Genomic DNA, 14,460 nt, shown 5'->3' with positions numbered 1-14,460 from the left:
CCACTAGGCCTTGTTGATTGTGCCATGCCAGGTCTTGTCAGTGAATGGAGGTAGTGACATTAGCTTCTCTACATGACAAGTTTGACAACGTCACAGAAATCTAACCTTCATGTTGAGTCAAACCTCCCTCCTACCACCAGCCCAGCGCCCCTCCCTCACAGCTGCAGCATTAATGTTAAGTTGTGTCCAAAGTTATTGCATTGTAGATTATTAGCTTTTTTATCTCTTGCACCCTAATGACCTGAATCCAGTCATCAGTTATTACCTCTCCGTTTCCTGATACACTTCCTGTCAGTAGGGTTTTTATTTGTGCACTCTGTCCTCCAGTGCCTTCAGCTCAGCCTCCACCTGAGCTGGCAGATCAGCACCGACCTGCTGAGTGAAGTAGGCTCTCAGCTCCTTCGTCTCCTTCTGCCAGAAAGACTTGGGCACGTCGAACAGGGCACCCATATCCACCTTGCCGCTCAGACCTTTAGTGTCGATGGCGCCATCTACTGGCACCCAGCCGATAATGCTCTTCTTGGCTGCCTCGTCCTCCCCCTCCCGGCCGCAGCGCTTGAAGATCCACTCCAGTGCGCGGGCGTTTTCGCCAAAGCCGGGCCAGAGGAAGGTGCCGCTCGCGGGGTCCTTTCTGAACCAGTTGACGTGGAAGATCTTGGGCAGATGAGTGGGGGCCTTTCGGCTCTCCATGCTCAGCCAGTGAGCGAGGTAGTCGCCAAAGTTGTAACCGAAGAACGGACGCATGGCAAAGGGGTCGTGCATAATCATCTTGCCTGCAGGAAAATATGTAATACTTTGTAATTCTGATAAAAAGTTGGCTTTAGTAGGAGTAACTTCATATTGTCTTAACACCTTATCAACCGAATAACTAATGTATTTACATGAGAAGATACAGAGAAGAATGAGGTATGTGAGTGTGTACCTTTATGCTCAGCAGCTGCTGTAGCCTCAGACCTCATGGAGGCTCCAACAAAGACTCCGTGTTGCCAGTTGAAAGACTCGTAGACCAGTGGGACTCCTGACAAATTCAACATTTCACATTTAATGCACAGCTACTTCTTATGTAGGTATGTAGTACAAACTACATACCTACCCCCCCAAATAAAAATTAAACAGCACCAACCCTCTGGCCTCCTGCCACCGAAGATAATGGCGTCGATGGGAACGCCCTCCTCACTCTCCCACTGGGGGTCGATGATGGGACACTGAGCCGCCGGGGCACAGAAGCGGGAATTGGGGTGGGCACACTGAGTCGAGCTTCCTTTTTTACAAAGAGGAAACAACAGTTTATTCTACATATTATGTTATGTTATTTAATGTCACAGTCATTTAAAAGAAGAAAATAGAAGAATTATGTTAACGCCTACATCTGAATATGATTCACACTGTGTCTAGTCTTGCTTTGTCAGACCTTCCTCCACAGCGATGCAGAGGAGGGTCCGGCTAGTCCACACAGCATTCTGGGATGGATGAAAAACGTGCTCTGGTTTATTGGCATGTCTTTAAACCAATCACAATCGTCTTGGGCAGAGCTAAGCGTCGTACGGAGCCACGGTGCCTCTGCAAAATTGCCTTGTGAAGGAACTTGTTTTGGTGGAACATGGGTACGTTCAAAAATTGTTTTAGTCGTGGAACAGAAAGATTGGACAGACAGTCTAGCTAGCTGTCTGGATTTACCCTGCAGAGATCTGAGGAGCAGTTCACCATAGTCCTCATAAATCCACCGGCGTTTAGAATGCCAACACAAAAAAAGCGAAAGGTAACGGATATCCAGCCTAAATGAGTAAAATCCGGCGGGATTTCCGTCGGCAATGGAGCAATCCCAGAAGTGGAACGCCGAGGATATACACTACACTGTGTCTGATCTATAGGTCTCTCCATTTATAAAAGACATTGCATTGCTTTGGCATACCACTAGATGGTACTGTATACACTGTGGCTTTTCAGTTCACTCATCAAATGTAAGTTTGATTTATCCAGAAAGCCTGTGATAAAAGACATAGCAAAACACACTATGGTGGATCACTGACTAATTGTTAAAGTTGTATACGAGCCAGGCCTGCTCCGTGTGAAGCCTATCAATAATAAGAACTTCTGATATTGGCAAAGAAACAAACCATTGATTGAGGCTAAAACTAGGTCAGTAAACCTGCTGAATATTTATTGTTGTTCATTAGGAACAAAGTTGTAAAACCAATTGATCTTCTGTAGAACTACAGGATACTTTGGAGTGATGTCTCTATAAAAGCCTGGGCAGCCAGGGCTCATGTTACCTATCTGCCAGGATTTGCCGTGCCAGTCTGTGAGTGTGACCCCAGCTGCGGGGGGGTTGAGGCCCTCCCACCACACTCCTCCATCGCTGGTCTCGCCTACGTTGGTGAACACCGTGTTTTTGGCGATGGTGGCCATGGCGTAGGGGTTGGTCTTTTCTGAGGTGCCGGGAGCAACACCAAAGAAACCGTTCTCCGGGTTGATGGCTCGCAGTTTCCCTGCAGACACGTCAAACAAAAAAAGTCTTAGTAACATGAGGAGTTACTACACCGCCAATGGAGTCACAGGGTGATTCTGTGTGCGTGAGACATCCTCCTCCCTCTCACCTTGGCTGTCGAACTTCATCCACGCAATGTCGTCGCCCACACACTCAACCTTCCAGCCGGGCAGAGACGGTTTCATCATGGCCAAGTTGGTTTTACCACAGGCACTGGGGAAGGCCGCCGCTACGTAACGCTTCACGCCCTGAGGGTTAGTAATACCCAGGATCTGAGGAGGGGAGTGGTGAATATCATTTTTACTCAACCTTTCACGGATAGTCATCACTCAAAATGACAGAGCATCATTGGCAAGCACTTTTGAAAAAACAACCTCTGTTCTACGGAAATAAATGTTATTTTCTATTTAATGTATTGTTTCAGGGACAATGCACACAAAAACTATTAATCTCAAGTGTTAAAAGAAAGTCCTATAATTTGATTGAGAAATCAAAAACAGATGAAAAAATGAAAAAAGATGACTGATAAGCAAATGAGCATCTTCCTAAGTTCTCTGCTACTGAGAATTATGCATGAAGCATGTGGCGCAGGCTTTAGGCAGCAATGTTACACACTCACCAGCATGTGTTCGGCCAGCCAGCCTTCATCCTTGGCGATGCGGGAGGCAATGCGGAGGGCGAAGCACTTCTTCCCCAGGAGAGAGTTTCCTCCATAGCCACTGCCGAAGGACATGATCTGCCTGGAGTCCGGCAGGTGAGATATCAGCACCTTCTCGGGGTTACAGGGCCATGAGTTGACCAGAGGGGCTGGAGCGGAGACGCGGAGGGAAATACCAGATAGGGGGGATTTGTAAGATCTTTCAAGCTTGAAGCAATACAAAACATGAAAACAACTTGTTTCAGGCTCATAGAATTTGTACCCTTGAGTGGTAAAGGCCGTCCCAAAGAGTGCTGACAGCGGACAAACTCTGCTCCTTCAGCCAGCTTCTTCAGGACAGGAGTGCCCATGCGTGTCATGATCCCCATACTGGCCACAACATAGGGCGAGTCTGTCACCTACAAGCAGAACAAAATGTTTGTCACACTGATCTACAACCTGAAACCTTCAGTGTGTAATAACCATAAATGCTACAGCAATTGATTAGAATATACTGTGTGATAAACTACTGTAATAAATCACAGCAATTTACAGAAATGGAGCAAAACATTAATAGGTACCACACAGCAGCTGTATTGCTTTATGGCATGCTTTTTAATAGTATCAAGTTGATATTAGAGTATCAAGTGTTGAGGAGCACAGTCAGTACCTGGACACCATATTTAGACAGAGTCGAGCCCACAGGACCCATACTGAAGGGAATCACATACATGGTCCGACCTACAGAGAGGACACAGAGAAGCATGAACAACACTTTTTCTACTACGGGCAACATACAAATGTTGAGAAGGTGGTTACATTAGGCCAGAGATATAATGGTCTGTTTATCTATTTTTAAAAAAAGGTACCCCGTGAAGTTTTTATCCACTAGTTAACTAGTAGCATTATGGAACAATGTTTTTCAGAGCGGGTCCCTGATTTGCTTGTAACTCGCACAAAAACACGGGTGATGTTCAGCTGATCGAAAGTTGCCGGGAGCAACGTGCAAAAAAGTGCAGCAATATACCAACATGACAGTGAAGACTGCTGGAAGGTAAACATGGATGTAAACAATGCAGTATTTGTTAGACCTCAAGGATTCACAGAGGTGCAACGATGAATCGATTAATCGATTAGTTGTCAACCATTAAATTAATCGCCAACTATTTTGATAATCGATTAATCGTCTGAGTCATTTTTTTTATTAAAAAAAATAAGATTTCTCTGATTCCAGCTTGTTAAATGTGAATATCTTCTAGTTTCTTCTCTCCTTTGTGACAGTAAACTAAATATCTTTGAGTTTTGGACAAAACAAGACATTTGAGGACGTCATCTTAGGCTTTGGGAAACACTGATCCACATTTTTCACCATGTTTTGACATTTTTATAGATCAAACAACTAATCGATTAATCGAGAAAATAATCGACAGATTAATCGACTAGGAAAATAATCGTTAGTTGCAGCCCTAGGTTCACACATGTTCATATTACATACATATCCTTCAAGAGTCTCAAAGGGAAATTGAAAACACACATCTCCTGGCAAAACAACATCTTTCCATCCACTGACGTACCTGCCATGCAGCCCGGGAAACGCTCCTGTCTGGCTTTCTGCCAGTCAGACTCACTCATCCAGCTGCCCAGCTGGCTCTTCACCCCTCCAGCAGGGATGGGGATGGTGTCCCTTTGGCTCTTGGTAACAATCACAGTCTTGCTTTCCACCCGAGCCACGTCCTTTGGGTCTGTACGGGCCAACCAACTGAAAAACAGAGCAGGAATCAGAGCGCAATGCGAGCACTTCGTTGCATTAAAGCAATACACCATCAAATGCAAGCATTTGTGTATGTATGCAAGTATACAGAAGTTAAAGTCCTTACCAGTTCTCATATTTGTGAAGTCTCTTGACCATCCCGTCCTTCTCCAGACCTGCCAGGATGTTGGCTGCTTCCTCCGGCGTCCCCGTCACCACATGCACACTGGTGGGCTTACACTCATCCACGGCTCCCTTCACAAACTCAGCCACCGCCGGGGGCAACGAGGGGATGGAGGCCAGGGAGCGAACCCCGACACTTGCCCCAACACCACCATGCCTGAAAGAGAACGGGCATTTAAGAAATTCCTTACGTTTATGACCATTTACTTGCAACCCAAAGAACATTCAAACTACACTGATTAAATGTACAGTTACTCATATACAGTATATAACAAATTATGCCATTTTTTGATATGTCGAGAATATCAACAGTGTTTCTTTGGCTTGTCATGTGTAGGATATTGGCCATCCATGTGATCTATCTTCTACGTAACGCTACAGTGGCCTCAGACCTCAACAGACCCTGCTGTTCACTTCTCTACATTGCATTGTGGAGTTTACAGACAGACTTCCAACAAGCTACCCTGAGTCAGAAACAGCCAAACTGGAGAACACATAGCCTTCTGTCAGATCTTATTCAATCATTTACAGGAGGCTAACATTATTAAAGAAGGGAGATACACAGTATGAGTGCAGATTCACTGGATGACCCAACTCTGACCAGGATATAGTGCTGAGAGAGTGTTCTTATTGGCTCAAGTGAAGGCACTGGGTTCACTGGGTTTAGACGAGTTCAGTCTCTTACTTGGTTAATTGCACGTCAGAGTTGGCATTTTTTTTGGTCTGCATTATCTTTGTGATTGTTCTGGTCTTTATTCACTGCTGTTTAATGTTTTTACAGCTGCGATTAATGATTATTTTCATTGTTGATTAATCTGTCGAATATTTTCTCGATTAATCGATTAGTTGTTTGGTAGATGTAAGATGACATCTTCCAAGTTTTGTCCACAACTCTAAGATATTCAGTTGACTGTCATAGAGGAGTAAAGAAAGTAGAAAATATTCACATTTAAAAAGCTCATTTCAAAATAGTTGCCGATTAATGTAATAGTTGACGACTAATCAACTAATCTTTGCAGGTCTACATTTTTTACTTTTAATATGTAATCCAAAGGATTACATGGAAGAGCCGGAACATTACACAGAGTCGGAAGAGCATGACGGAGCACAAACACTTTTAACACAAATTTAAATAAGGCCCCAAATTGGAGTTGTGTGCTTTTCATGCGATAGCAGCAATAGCGAGATGCCATTGCTGCAGGTATTAGTGCAACCTGAGAGCCTCAAATAGACTTCTCCACATAAAGAGAGGCATGCAGGGGGCCGGCCTATTGTTTGTTAGTAGCATGTTATTCACAAACGCAAGTCACTGAGAGGGCAGCAGTGTTGCAAGCTGTTAAAACACAAGCGTGCGTGTGTGTGTGTGTGTGTGTGTGTGTGTGTGTGTGTGTGTGTGTGTGTGTGTGTGTGTGTGTGTGTGTGTGTGTGTGTGTGTGTGTGTGTGTCTGTCAGACAATAGAACAGACAGACAATGTGCGTATGTACTTTGTTTTCTGTCTGTGGACAACGTGGGTGACCCCAGATGACCGCTTTAAAACGGTCAAAAATATGAAACCCTGTAGCTTCAAATGAGAAGCCCAGAGGAAATGTAAATAAACATTGTAGCCCAAGTGCTCTAAAATTAGTTTCAACCATAAATTGACCCACATCAATGGTTAATTTGACCCTGAATACAAATCACATCCTTTGTTGTTTCAAGTACAATGGGGTCATCCTGTCAAGTGCAGGCACGCGGCTCCAAATTGGCTGCACTGAGTGCGCCATTATACGTGCATCACACGGGCACGCACAAACACTTATCTACTAGTGCATGCAGACCCCACAAGTAAATCTGGTTGGAACGTACAAAGGGCACGGGCAGCAAGAACGTGGAGAAGCTCACAGTGAGAAAGACGATAACATGCAGCCAGTGAGAGGGCAAAGAGCTGAGAGCAGTCTAATGCAAGCCTCAGGGTTCAAACTCCCTCTGCACAGGTGACATTAACCCGTAACAGTTGCTTAACCATTGATGTGGTGGCAATTAATCATGAACAGACTACAGTTTGTGCTGAAAATGCAGACTCGGCATACAGCGAGAGATAGATTGGCTACATTCATCAGTTTTTAATATCTATCTTGAATTGGGGATGGCTGTAGCTTTCGTAGTCGCCAACAACATCATTACCACTAGGGATAGGGGAGACATGTCTCCATTACTTTTAGCCTGCAGTTTCAAGTCAGCTTTCTTATCTAAGTGTCTCTGGACTGGATCCTCTTCCTGTTCACCCACCATACTCAGGATGAGATAAGAGATCTGAATGGGGAAAAATGTTCATCTGAGCCACCCTTAGTTATTACCATGCGCTCAAAGCAATAAGCTACCCCAGGTTTAGCCAGTCGGGCTACTCTACCTGAATGATGGAGGTTGTTGATGTGTATGTTGCCTGAAGGGAATACTTGTCACTAAACACTACTTATGGCAAACAAAACAAAAAGACCCAACTGCATTTTTGGAAGTTTAAAAAAAAATCTCCATTTTTATTTACAGTTAATATTCTCCTAAAAAGATGCTATAATTGAACACCACTCAAAGATAAGAAAGTAAAGCAGAGTGCATTTTGTTGTAAAGATGGAAGTACAAAATGACCAGAAAGTAGAAATTAATGTCTACATTTCAAATGGCAATCCACCAAATGGCCATCGAGACATTTTACTTAAAACCACAAACGTCAACATTATGGTGGTGCTAGAGCAAAACCTGCATCAAACGCACTTTTAACACTTTAATTTCTCTTCTCCGTAAAAGAAACATGGCTGGCATGTGGCATAAACGGTCTGTTCTCAGAGGATCTTTAGAGTTTTTGACAGAACAGATGAATGATCAGCTGAAAGGAAAGAACAATAGTGCTACTGTATCACAACACCCTAGATTGGCCTTTAGCAACAGAAGACCAATAAAAGGCACTTTGTCAGTCCTAGCTGTGATATTAGATGAACCAGTCTCTTAAATCAGCTCTACAGAACTTCAGTCTCTGCTCCCCACGCAGTAAATCAATTACATGTGCTTCCAATGATCCACCCCATTATGCCACTGATTACTGTAACCATTTAGGTGGAGCTGAATATTATCTCCAATGTGATTAACAAACAAGGTGAGTTGGACTGAATTTGAAATGAAAAGAAAGCGTTTGTTGATTATTCATTTGCTTGCTGAAGCATGGGCGGTGGCTGACTTAAAGTGCTCATATTATGCTAATTTTCAGGTTCATAATTGTATTTAGAGGTTATATCAGAATAGGTTTACATGGTTTAATTTTCAAAAAACACCATATTTTTGTTGTACTGCACATTGCTGCAGCTCCTCTTTTCACCCTGTGTGTTGAGCTCTCTGTTTTAGCTACAGAGTGAGACATCTCACTTCTATTCCATCTTTGTTGGGAGTCGCACATGCGCAGTAGCTAGGTAAGGACTACTAGCCAGTCAGAAGCAGAGTATGAGGGCGTGGCATGCTAGCAGCTAGGCGAGCATTATAACGTGTGTTACAAAGCAATGCACGTTTGTCACGGAAGTAAAGGCTGGACTACAATAGAGCTGTTTGGAGCAGTTTGTTAACAGTGTTTTCTTTTGGAGATGGTAAGTCCCTTTGGGGTGGACTTTGGGCTTTTTCACTTTATAAACCTATTACATGCACAAAAAAAGATATATAACACAAAAAAGAAAGGAGAAAAGCTAAAACGCATAATATGAGTACTTTAAGAGAAGAAAGGGTAAAAGCAATAGGATGGGATTAACAGCTTTGGTTCTCCTCCATTGCATTAAAAAAAGATGCATTTTCACACTGACAGCCTTTGCTCCCAATTCCCCCCCACAGTCATTCATCCTCTCTTCCTCCACATTCCTCACCCCATCCCCCATAACTGATTAAGGAGAAGCATGCCCCCCTTTAATAAATTTAGCACAGATGTATCTAGACATCAGTGTTTAAGAAATCGTTTTAAATGCAACTACTCTGCAGCATTGAAACAGGGAACATCACTCTCTATTTTTAAGGGTGCAAATTTTGAAATAAGGGATGTTGTCCATAAAGGGGAACGAGTTATGTCAAGGAACAGATAACCCTGATCTGGTATCCATTCCCCTGGTTGCCTCTAGCTTCCAGTTGGGCAACTTATCCTCCCGACACACCTCCAAGTCAACAAGCCAATCCTCACACACCACAGCCAGACATGCCTGCACTCCCCATTCAGACACACTGACCCTGGTCAATAGGGCAAAGTCTACACATGAAGCAGAGACAAGCCAGAGAATCACTTAGAACATGCACACGTGTTGCATACATTATCCTCACACATGGTACAGTGAGTACCCAGGGAAAAATACACGGGAACATGCTCCAGGACACTCAGGCAAATAGAGGAGTGATAACTCCATGCATTACCTATCTCTCAAGCAGAAATACAAACAAAAAGCACAGCAACATGGGCCTCCCTGTGACTAGCTCACATGTCCAACCATGGTGCGAGTCACTCGCATGCATCCTTAATGACAAAATAAAAGCCAACACACAATGCCATGGAGTGCTCACATTGACTCCAGAGTCCCTGTGTGATGGGGTGTCATCACAAAGCCTGGAGAGGAAAAGTGGACAGAGAAGGCAGAAATGCAGAAAGACGGCCCTTTTTTTAAATCAGATACGTACTGCTGTGGAGTGTTGTTTAATCTATAAAGAACTATACAGAAGTTTTCGCTCAATGTCATGTGAGTTAAAGCTTTTTCTGAGATCAATTCGAACAAGTTTCTGGCAGCAGTCAGCACAGAAAATAAAGAAAGCAATAATGCTATAGTGCCACAGGTCTTATTCCATTATGACTTTTAAATCTTTAAATTGTGTATTCAGTTTTGTTTTGACAAGTGGTCAAAATGGATGCAATGTTGTTATGTAAGCTTGTACTTGAAAAAAAGTTTCTGCTTTAGAAAAAGTTGTGTTAACGATCCCAAAGGAGGTTCGTATTAAATAGGCAGGACAGGATGTTGTCCACAATACGTTCTGTATGTGTATGAAATAAATATGACATTCACTAATTAAACTTAAAACACATTTGCATATTTTAAATGAATGGCAAAACAATTTAGCCATTTTGTGTAGCATATAGCCGACTCTCTAAACAAGCTAGCCTAGCTATATTAGGTACAATGAAATGTATTGTTCACGAAGCTAAAACAGATTTTAAATGGGGGGAGAGGGGGGGGGACATTGAGAAAGAAAAATCACATACGTTCTGTATGTGTATGAAATAAAAATTAAAAAAAACAGCTACATTAATTGACATTCACTAATTAAACTTAAACACATTTGCATATTTTAAATGAATGGCTAAACAATTTAGCCATTTTGTGTAGCATATAGCCGGCTCTCTAAACATTAGTTAGCCTAGCTATGTTAGGTAAAATGAAATGTATTGTCTAAGCTAAAACACGATTTTAAATGGGGGGAGAGAGAGAGACACAGAGAAAGAAAGTCACAATTACTCACCTTCGTATGACTCCAAGCAACATGCAGGACATTTTCGGTGCAAAAATAAAACTAGCTTATAAAAAATAAAAGTGTAAAAAGGCACATTTAAGTTAGCTGCGGAGGTAAAGTGAGGAGCAGTAGTGGTTAGAGGTGGTCGCAGCTCATATCTGAGCACTGAGGAGACTTTGCACTTTGCTCAACGTGGACATTCACACGGATACACCTTGATGTTTACTGGACGCCGTCCTGTTGCTGCTGCACGTGTACGACCACCGTGAACAGATAATATCTGTCCCCAAACGCCTTGCACTTTTGTTTACTGCTTTAAAAAGTGACGTTATGACACTAGGCACCGGCTCACACCGCCTTCGAGGAGGATGAGCTTTGCTTTAAAATTTAGTTTACTTCTTCGCAGGTTGTGTCCATATTTCTGTGTTCTTTCACCTCCAAAACCTTTTATATATGTCAATGTAAAAAACACGAACCGACCGGCTGGTGGGTGTCCCGGCTGACGCAAGTTTCCAGAGTTGCTGCACCATCGAGCAGAAGGCACCACCCGGATATACGAGAAACGCTACGGAAATAGATTTATCTCACCGGGGACACATAATGGGACTCTAGATGGTTAGTGTTCACATTTAAATCCCCCCACCCCCCAAAAAGAGGTTTCAGCTTCATTTTCGTTTTCATTTTATACTTTTTATTGATCCCCAGTGGGAAATTACAGTTATACAACAACTCGTTATAGGTCTTTACACTTCAATGCAAAGCAATGTTATTCAGCTATGGTTACCCAATGCAACAAGTGAGTAGCCTATGAAATTATCCAGGTTAGTTGTAAGTTATTTTGTTGCAAAATTCTTTATTCACAAATCTTCCCTAAAGCTGTACTGTAGTTTGTTAAATATATGCAGACCTCAAATCCTAAATCCAATCCATACTTTGTAAAATGTGGTTTAAATTATGGTTTTGTATGTAAATCTTGCATTTGCATTTATTCCAATCACTAATATTACTGTTTAAATATATGTATTATTGCTACTGATGTAATGTTTTGATTCTGTACTGTTTGTTCTGTGCTAAGTAAAGAAGAAAAAGGTGAGTTGGAAGTTGCAGTCACTTTTCAGTATAACTTAAATGGGCACTTCAGTGATTTGCTTTCATAAAGTTGGTGGATTTATAAGAGAAAATATAAAGCTGCAGACGCTGAGATATTTAGACATTTAGTTCCTGGAATGGATCAAGCTCCATACATTTGTGACGTAGACTGTTAAAAATTGAGCTATCTGAGCCCACTCCAAGATAACATGATCAGGATTGTTGTTCCAAAAGCTCTCTTCAGAGCCACAAAATACTTTTTACATATATCTATCTATCTATCTATCTATCTATCTGAGAAGCTGGAATACAAAATAGTTGCCAGTTATTTTTCTGTCAAACGATTAAACAACGAATAAAAACAAACGAAAACTGGCCATCTTTAAGCAAATAGCTGACAATCTTCCCTTCCTCCAACTCCAAATGAAATGTGAATCTAGGACTCTGCGATTTTGGACATCATGTTCCATAATTTTTGAGTACTAGAGCTCAAATTTCAAGCAGTTCTCTCTTGCTGCCATTAGAGGCTGTAAAGTTGCCCACTGACGGTTTATAGTAAATCCTCTAGAATAATATTGCAATTATCACTTTTACAACATTGATAAGCCTGCTGTTTGCGTTATACAGTTCAGACATGAGTCAGTGGGAGGACTACACTTTAACAGTACAGTGTGTCTGGTTTTTAAATTGTGACTTTCCTGTTAATGTTTCTCTCTCTGGGAACCGGGAGAGGGGGTTACATACATCCAAACAGATATACTGTACGAGCTGTGAGAGAGAGGGGGGAAGTATAGGGGTGGGGTCTGGACATAGGATTATAGATACAAAATAAAGAGTGATAACACATAACTCATGTCTCATGTTCTCTGATAGACAGACTCCCAAAGCACATGGAGAACACACACATTCAGCTACAGCCACAACTGCAGTCCATGGTTATGAAAGGGAACTTTCAGAAATCCAGCAACTGGCAAAAACTAAAAGAAGCCATTCAAAGTTGCAACATGCTTTAATCATTTTACTATGTGGCAGACATTTGAGTGCTGTTATTTTTTTGTGTGTGCACAGGTGTGGCTTTTAAAAATCGTATTTGTCTGTTAAAGGTCACAATTGTTGCATCTGTAGCTGTTTGACGTCAAGTTTCATCCTATTAAGATATTTCATCCTGGTTTTAACAGCCACAATTTAACAACATAAATGAAATGACACACACAAAGAAAGGACTTGATGCAATGTGACACAATAACTAAATCAATAAGTAAATGTGATAATATGTCAATGATCATAAGTTTTATCCTCTGGTGTATTAATGATCTCAAAGTTCAAATCTGGCATTAAGTTTACATTATGTCAGAAAAAAAGTGCACATTTTTGGAGAAAAGAAAGGTGGAACTGACCTCAGAATCATTATTTCCCTGTCAATGATCTGCTGAATAATCAGGCAGCTGGATAACAAATGTTCCAGCCTCAGTTAATAGGCAATACTTTTGATTTCTCTTATTACAGCAAAAAAATGGTGAACACTGTATGGTTTCCATTTAAAAGATGATGGACATATAAAGTGCACCAAAAATACTGTAGTAAAAGTACCAGGCAATTAGAAACAGATTCTACCAAGGCCTACATAGTCTTAAGTCTTTTATGTTCAGATGCTGACTGTAGGTGTCCTTGAATTTGTATTTCTTAACCCAATGTCTTTTTTACATTTTCCCATCAGCTATTTTCAAAGGCCATATTAGCTTTATTAGCAATTATTTTTAGTCAGAGACTTGTGCAATGCAAGCTGTCTGTATTTCTAACAAGCTAAACTGTGGCTTGCCATAACCATGTAGATCTTAATGAGGAATATTAATTACGTTTTCTTGCTGTGTTTCAGATGAAATAGCAGCCACAATTTGTCGCAAGCAACTTCATATAGATCTTAACCCATGATCAATTAAAAATATATTCAAGAAGTACACATACAGTAATATAAAATAAGTTTACAGTGTGTGATAAATATTGTGTGAGTGTTCACATTTCAGTGCAAGGGAGCATTTTAGACATGAAACCACACATGCTGTATCCTTCATACTGTCATAATGGATTGAGTTAATATGGTCAGAGTGTAACCGTGGAGGGATGTTGAAGTCCTGTAGTAACACTGTACCAAGAGATCATTTACTGTCACTAGCATGGTCACAAATCCTAAAGTACTCCCTCTTTACCTCCTCCCATCTCTCCCTGCCCCACTTCTGTTCAGAAACACGACCTTTGTCCGCAGTATTTCTCAACAGCCTCCCTGAACTGAATAACATATTCTGCATTGAGTTGTAATCACTCACTCAATCAAATCAAAGAGTCAATAACTAATGGGCCACGCACTGTAAACAAGTGCACCCTTTGCCCTTTGGATCCAATTTCGAAAAATACCGCATGTCTGATGAGTGATGGCTTATCGTGTCTCATTGATCCTACACACTACAGACATTACAAAGATTTATGCAGCAGTCTGTAAAAGGAAACTACTATCATTCTACTCAAAAACTGTTGAGGGTCAGTAGAGTGATTCAATAGCAAGCTATCACCTATTTTTCAGCCAAGTGATTTAATCTGTGTGGGGTCTGTTCATCTACTGATGTGATTAGACATTCAGACTTCACTTGTTAAAGTCTGAATCTGGTAAAACACAGAGTATGTTGGCATAATGATGGCATGTAACCTGGATTGTGTTTACAATGGGAGGCTGTGGCATCCTTTCTGTCCACTCAGGATCCTGTATTTGTATTGGGCTTTAACCTGATTGGGTCAACCACCCCCGGCTCGGTCCA

General features: G+C 41.7%; 1 protein-coding gene across 1 annotated transcript; it reads right to left on the bottom strand.

Moving 5' to 3' along the window:
* Positions 1-215: 215 nt before the first annotated feature.
* pck2 (phosphoenolpyruvate carboxykinase 2 (mitochondrial)) lies at positions 216-10,968 on the bottom strand. Its single transcript, XM_031294566.2, has 11 exons — positions 10,571-10,968; positions 5,003-5,215; positions 4,700-4,884; positions 3,796-3,866; positions 3,409-3,544; positions 3,108-3,295; positions 2,598-2,760; positions 2,274-2,489; positions 1,124-1,261; positions 923-1,018; positions 216-773 (listed from the first exon to the last, which is right to left on the bottom strand). Exons 1-11 carry the CDS (start codon positions 10,600-10,602, stop codon positions 304-306), a joined length of 1,908 nt encoding a protein of 635 aa, XP_031150426.1. The 5' UTR covers positions 10,603-10,968; the 3' UTR covers positions 216-303.
* Positions 10,969-14,460: the final 3,492 nt, after the last annotated feature.

The sequence above is a fragment of the Sander lucioperca genome, chromosome 1, assembly GCF_008315115.2.
Source record: "Sander lucioperca isolate FBNREF2018 chromosome 1, SLUC_FBN_1.2, whole genome shotgun sequence".
Classification (NCBI taxonomy): domain Eukaryota; kingdom Metazoa; phylum Chordata; class Actinopteri; order Perciformes; family Percidae; genus Sander; species Sander lucioperca.
Note: the sequence above shows the minus strand (reverse complement) of the source record. Positions and strands in the feature narration are given on the sequence as shown.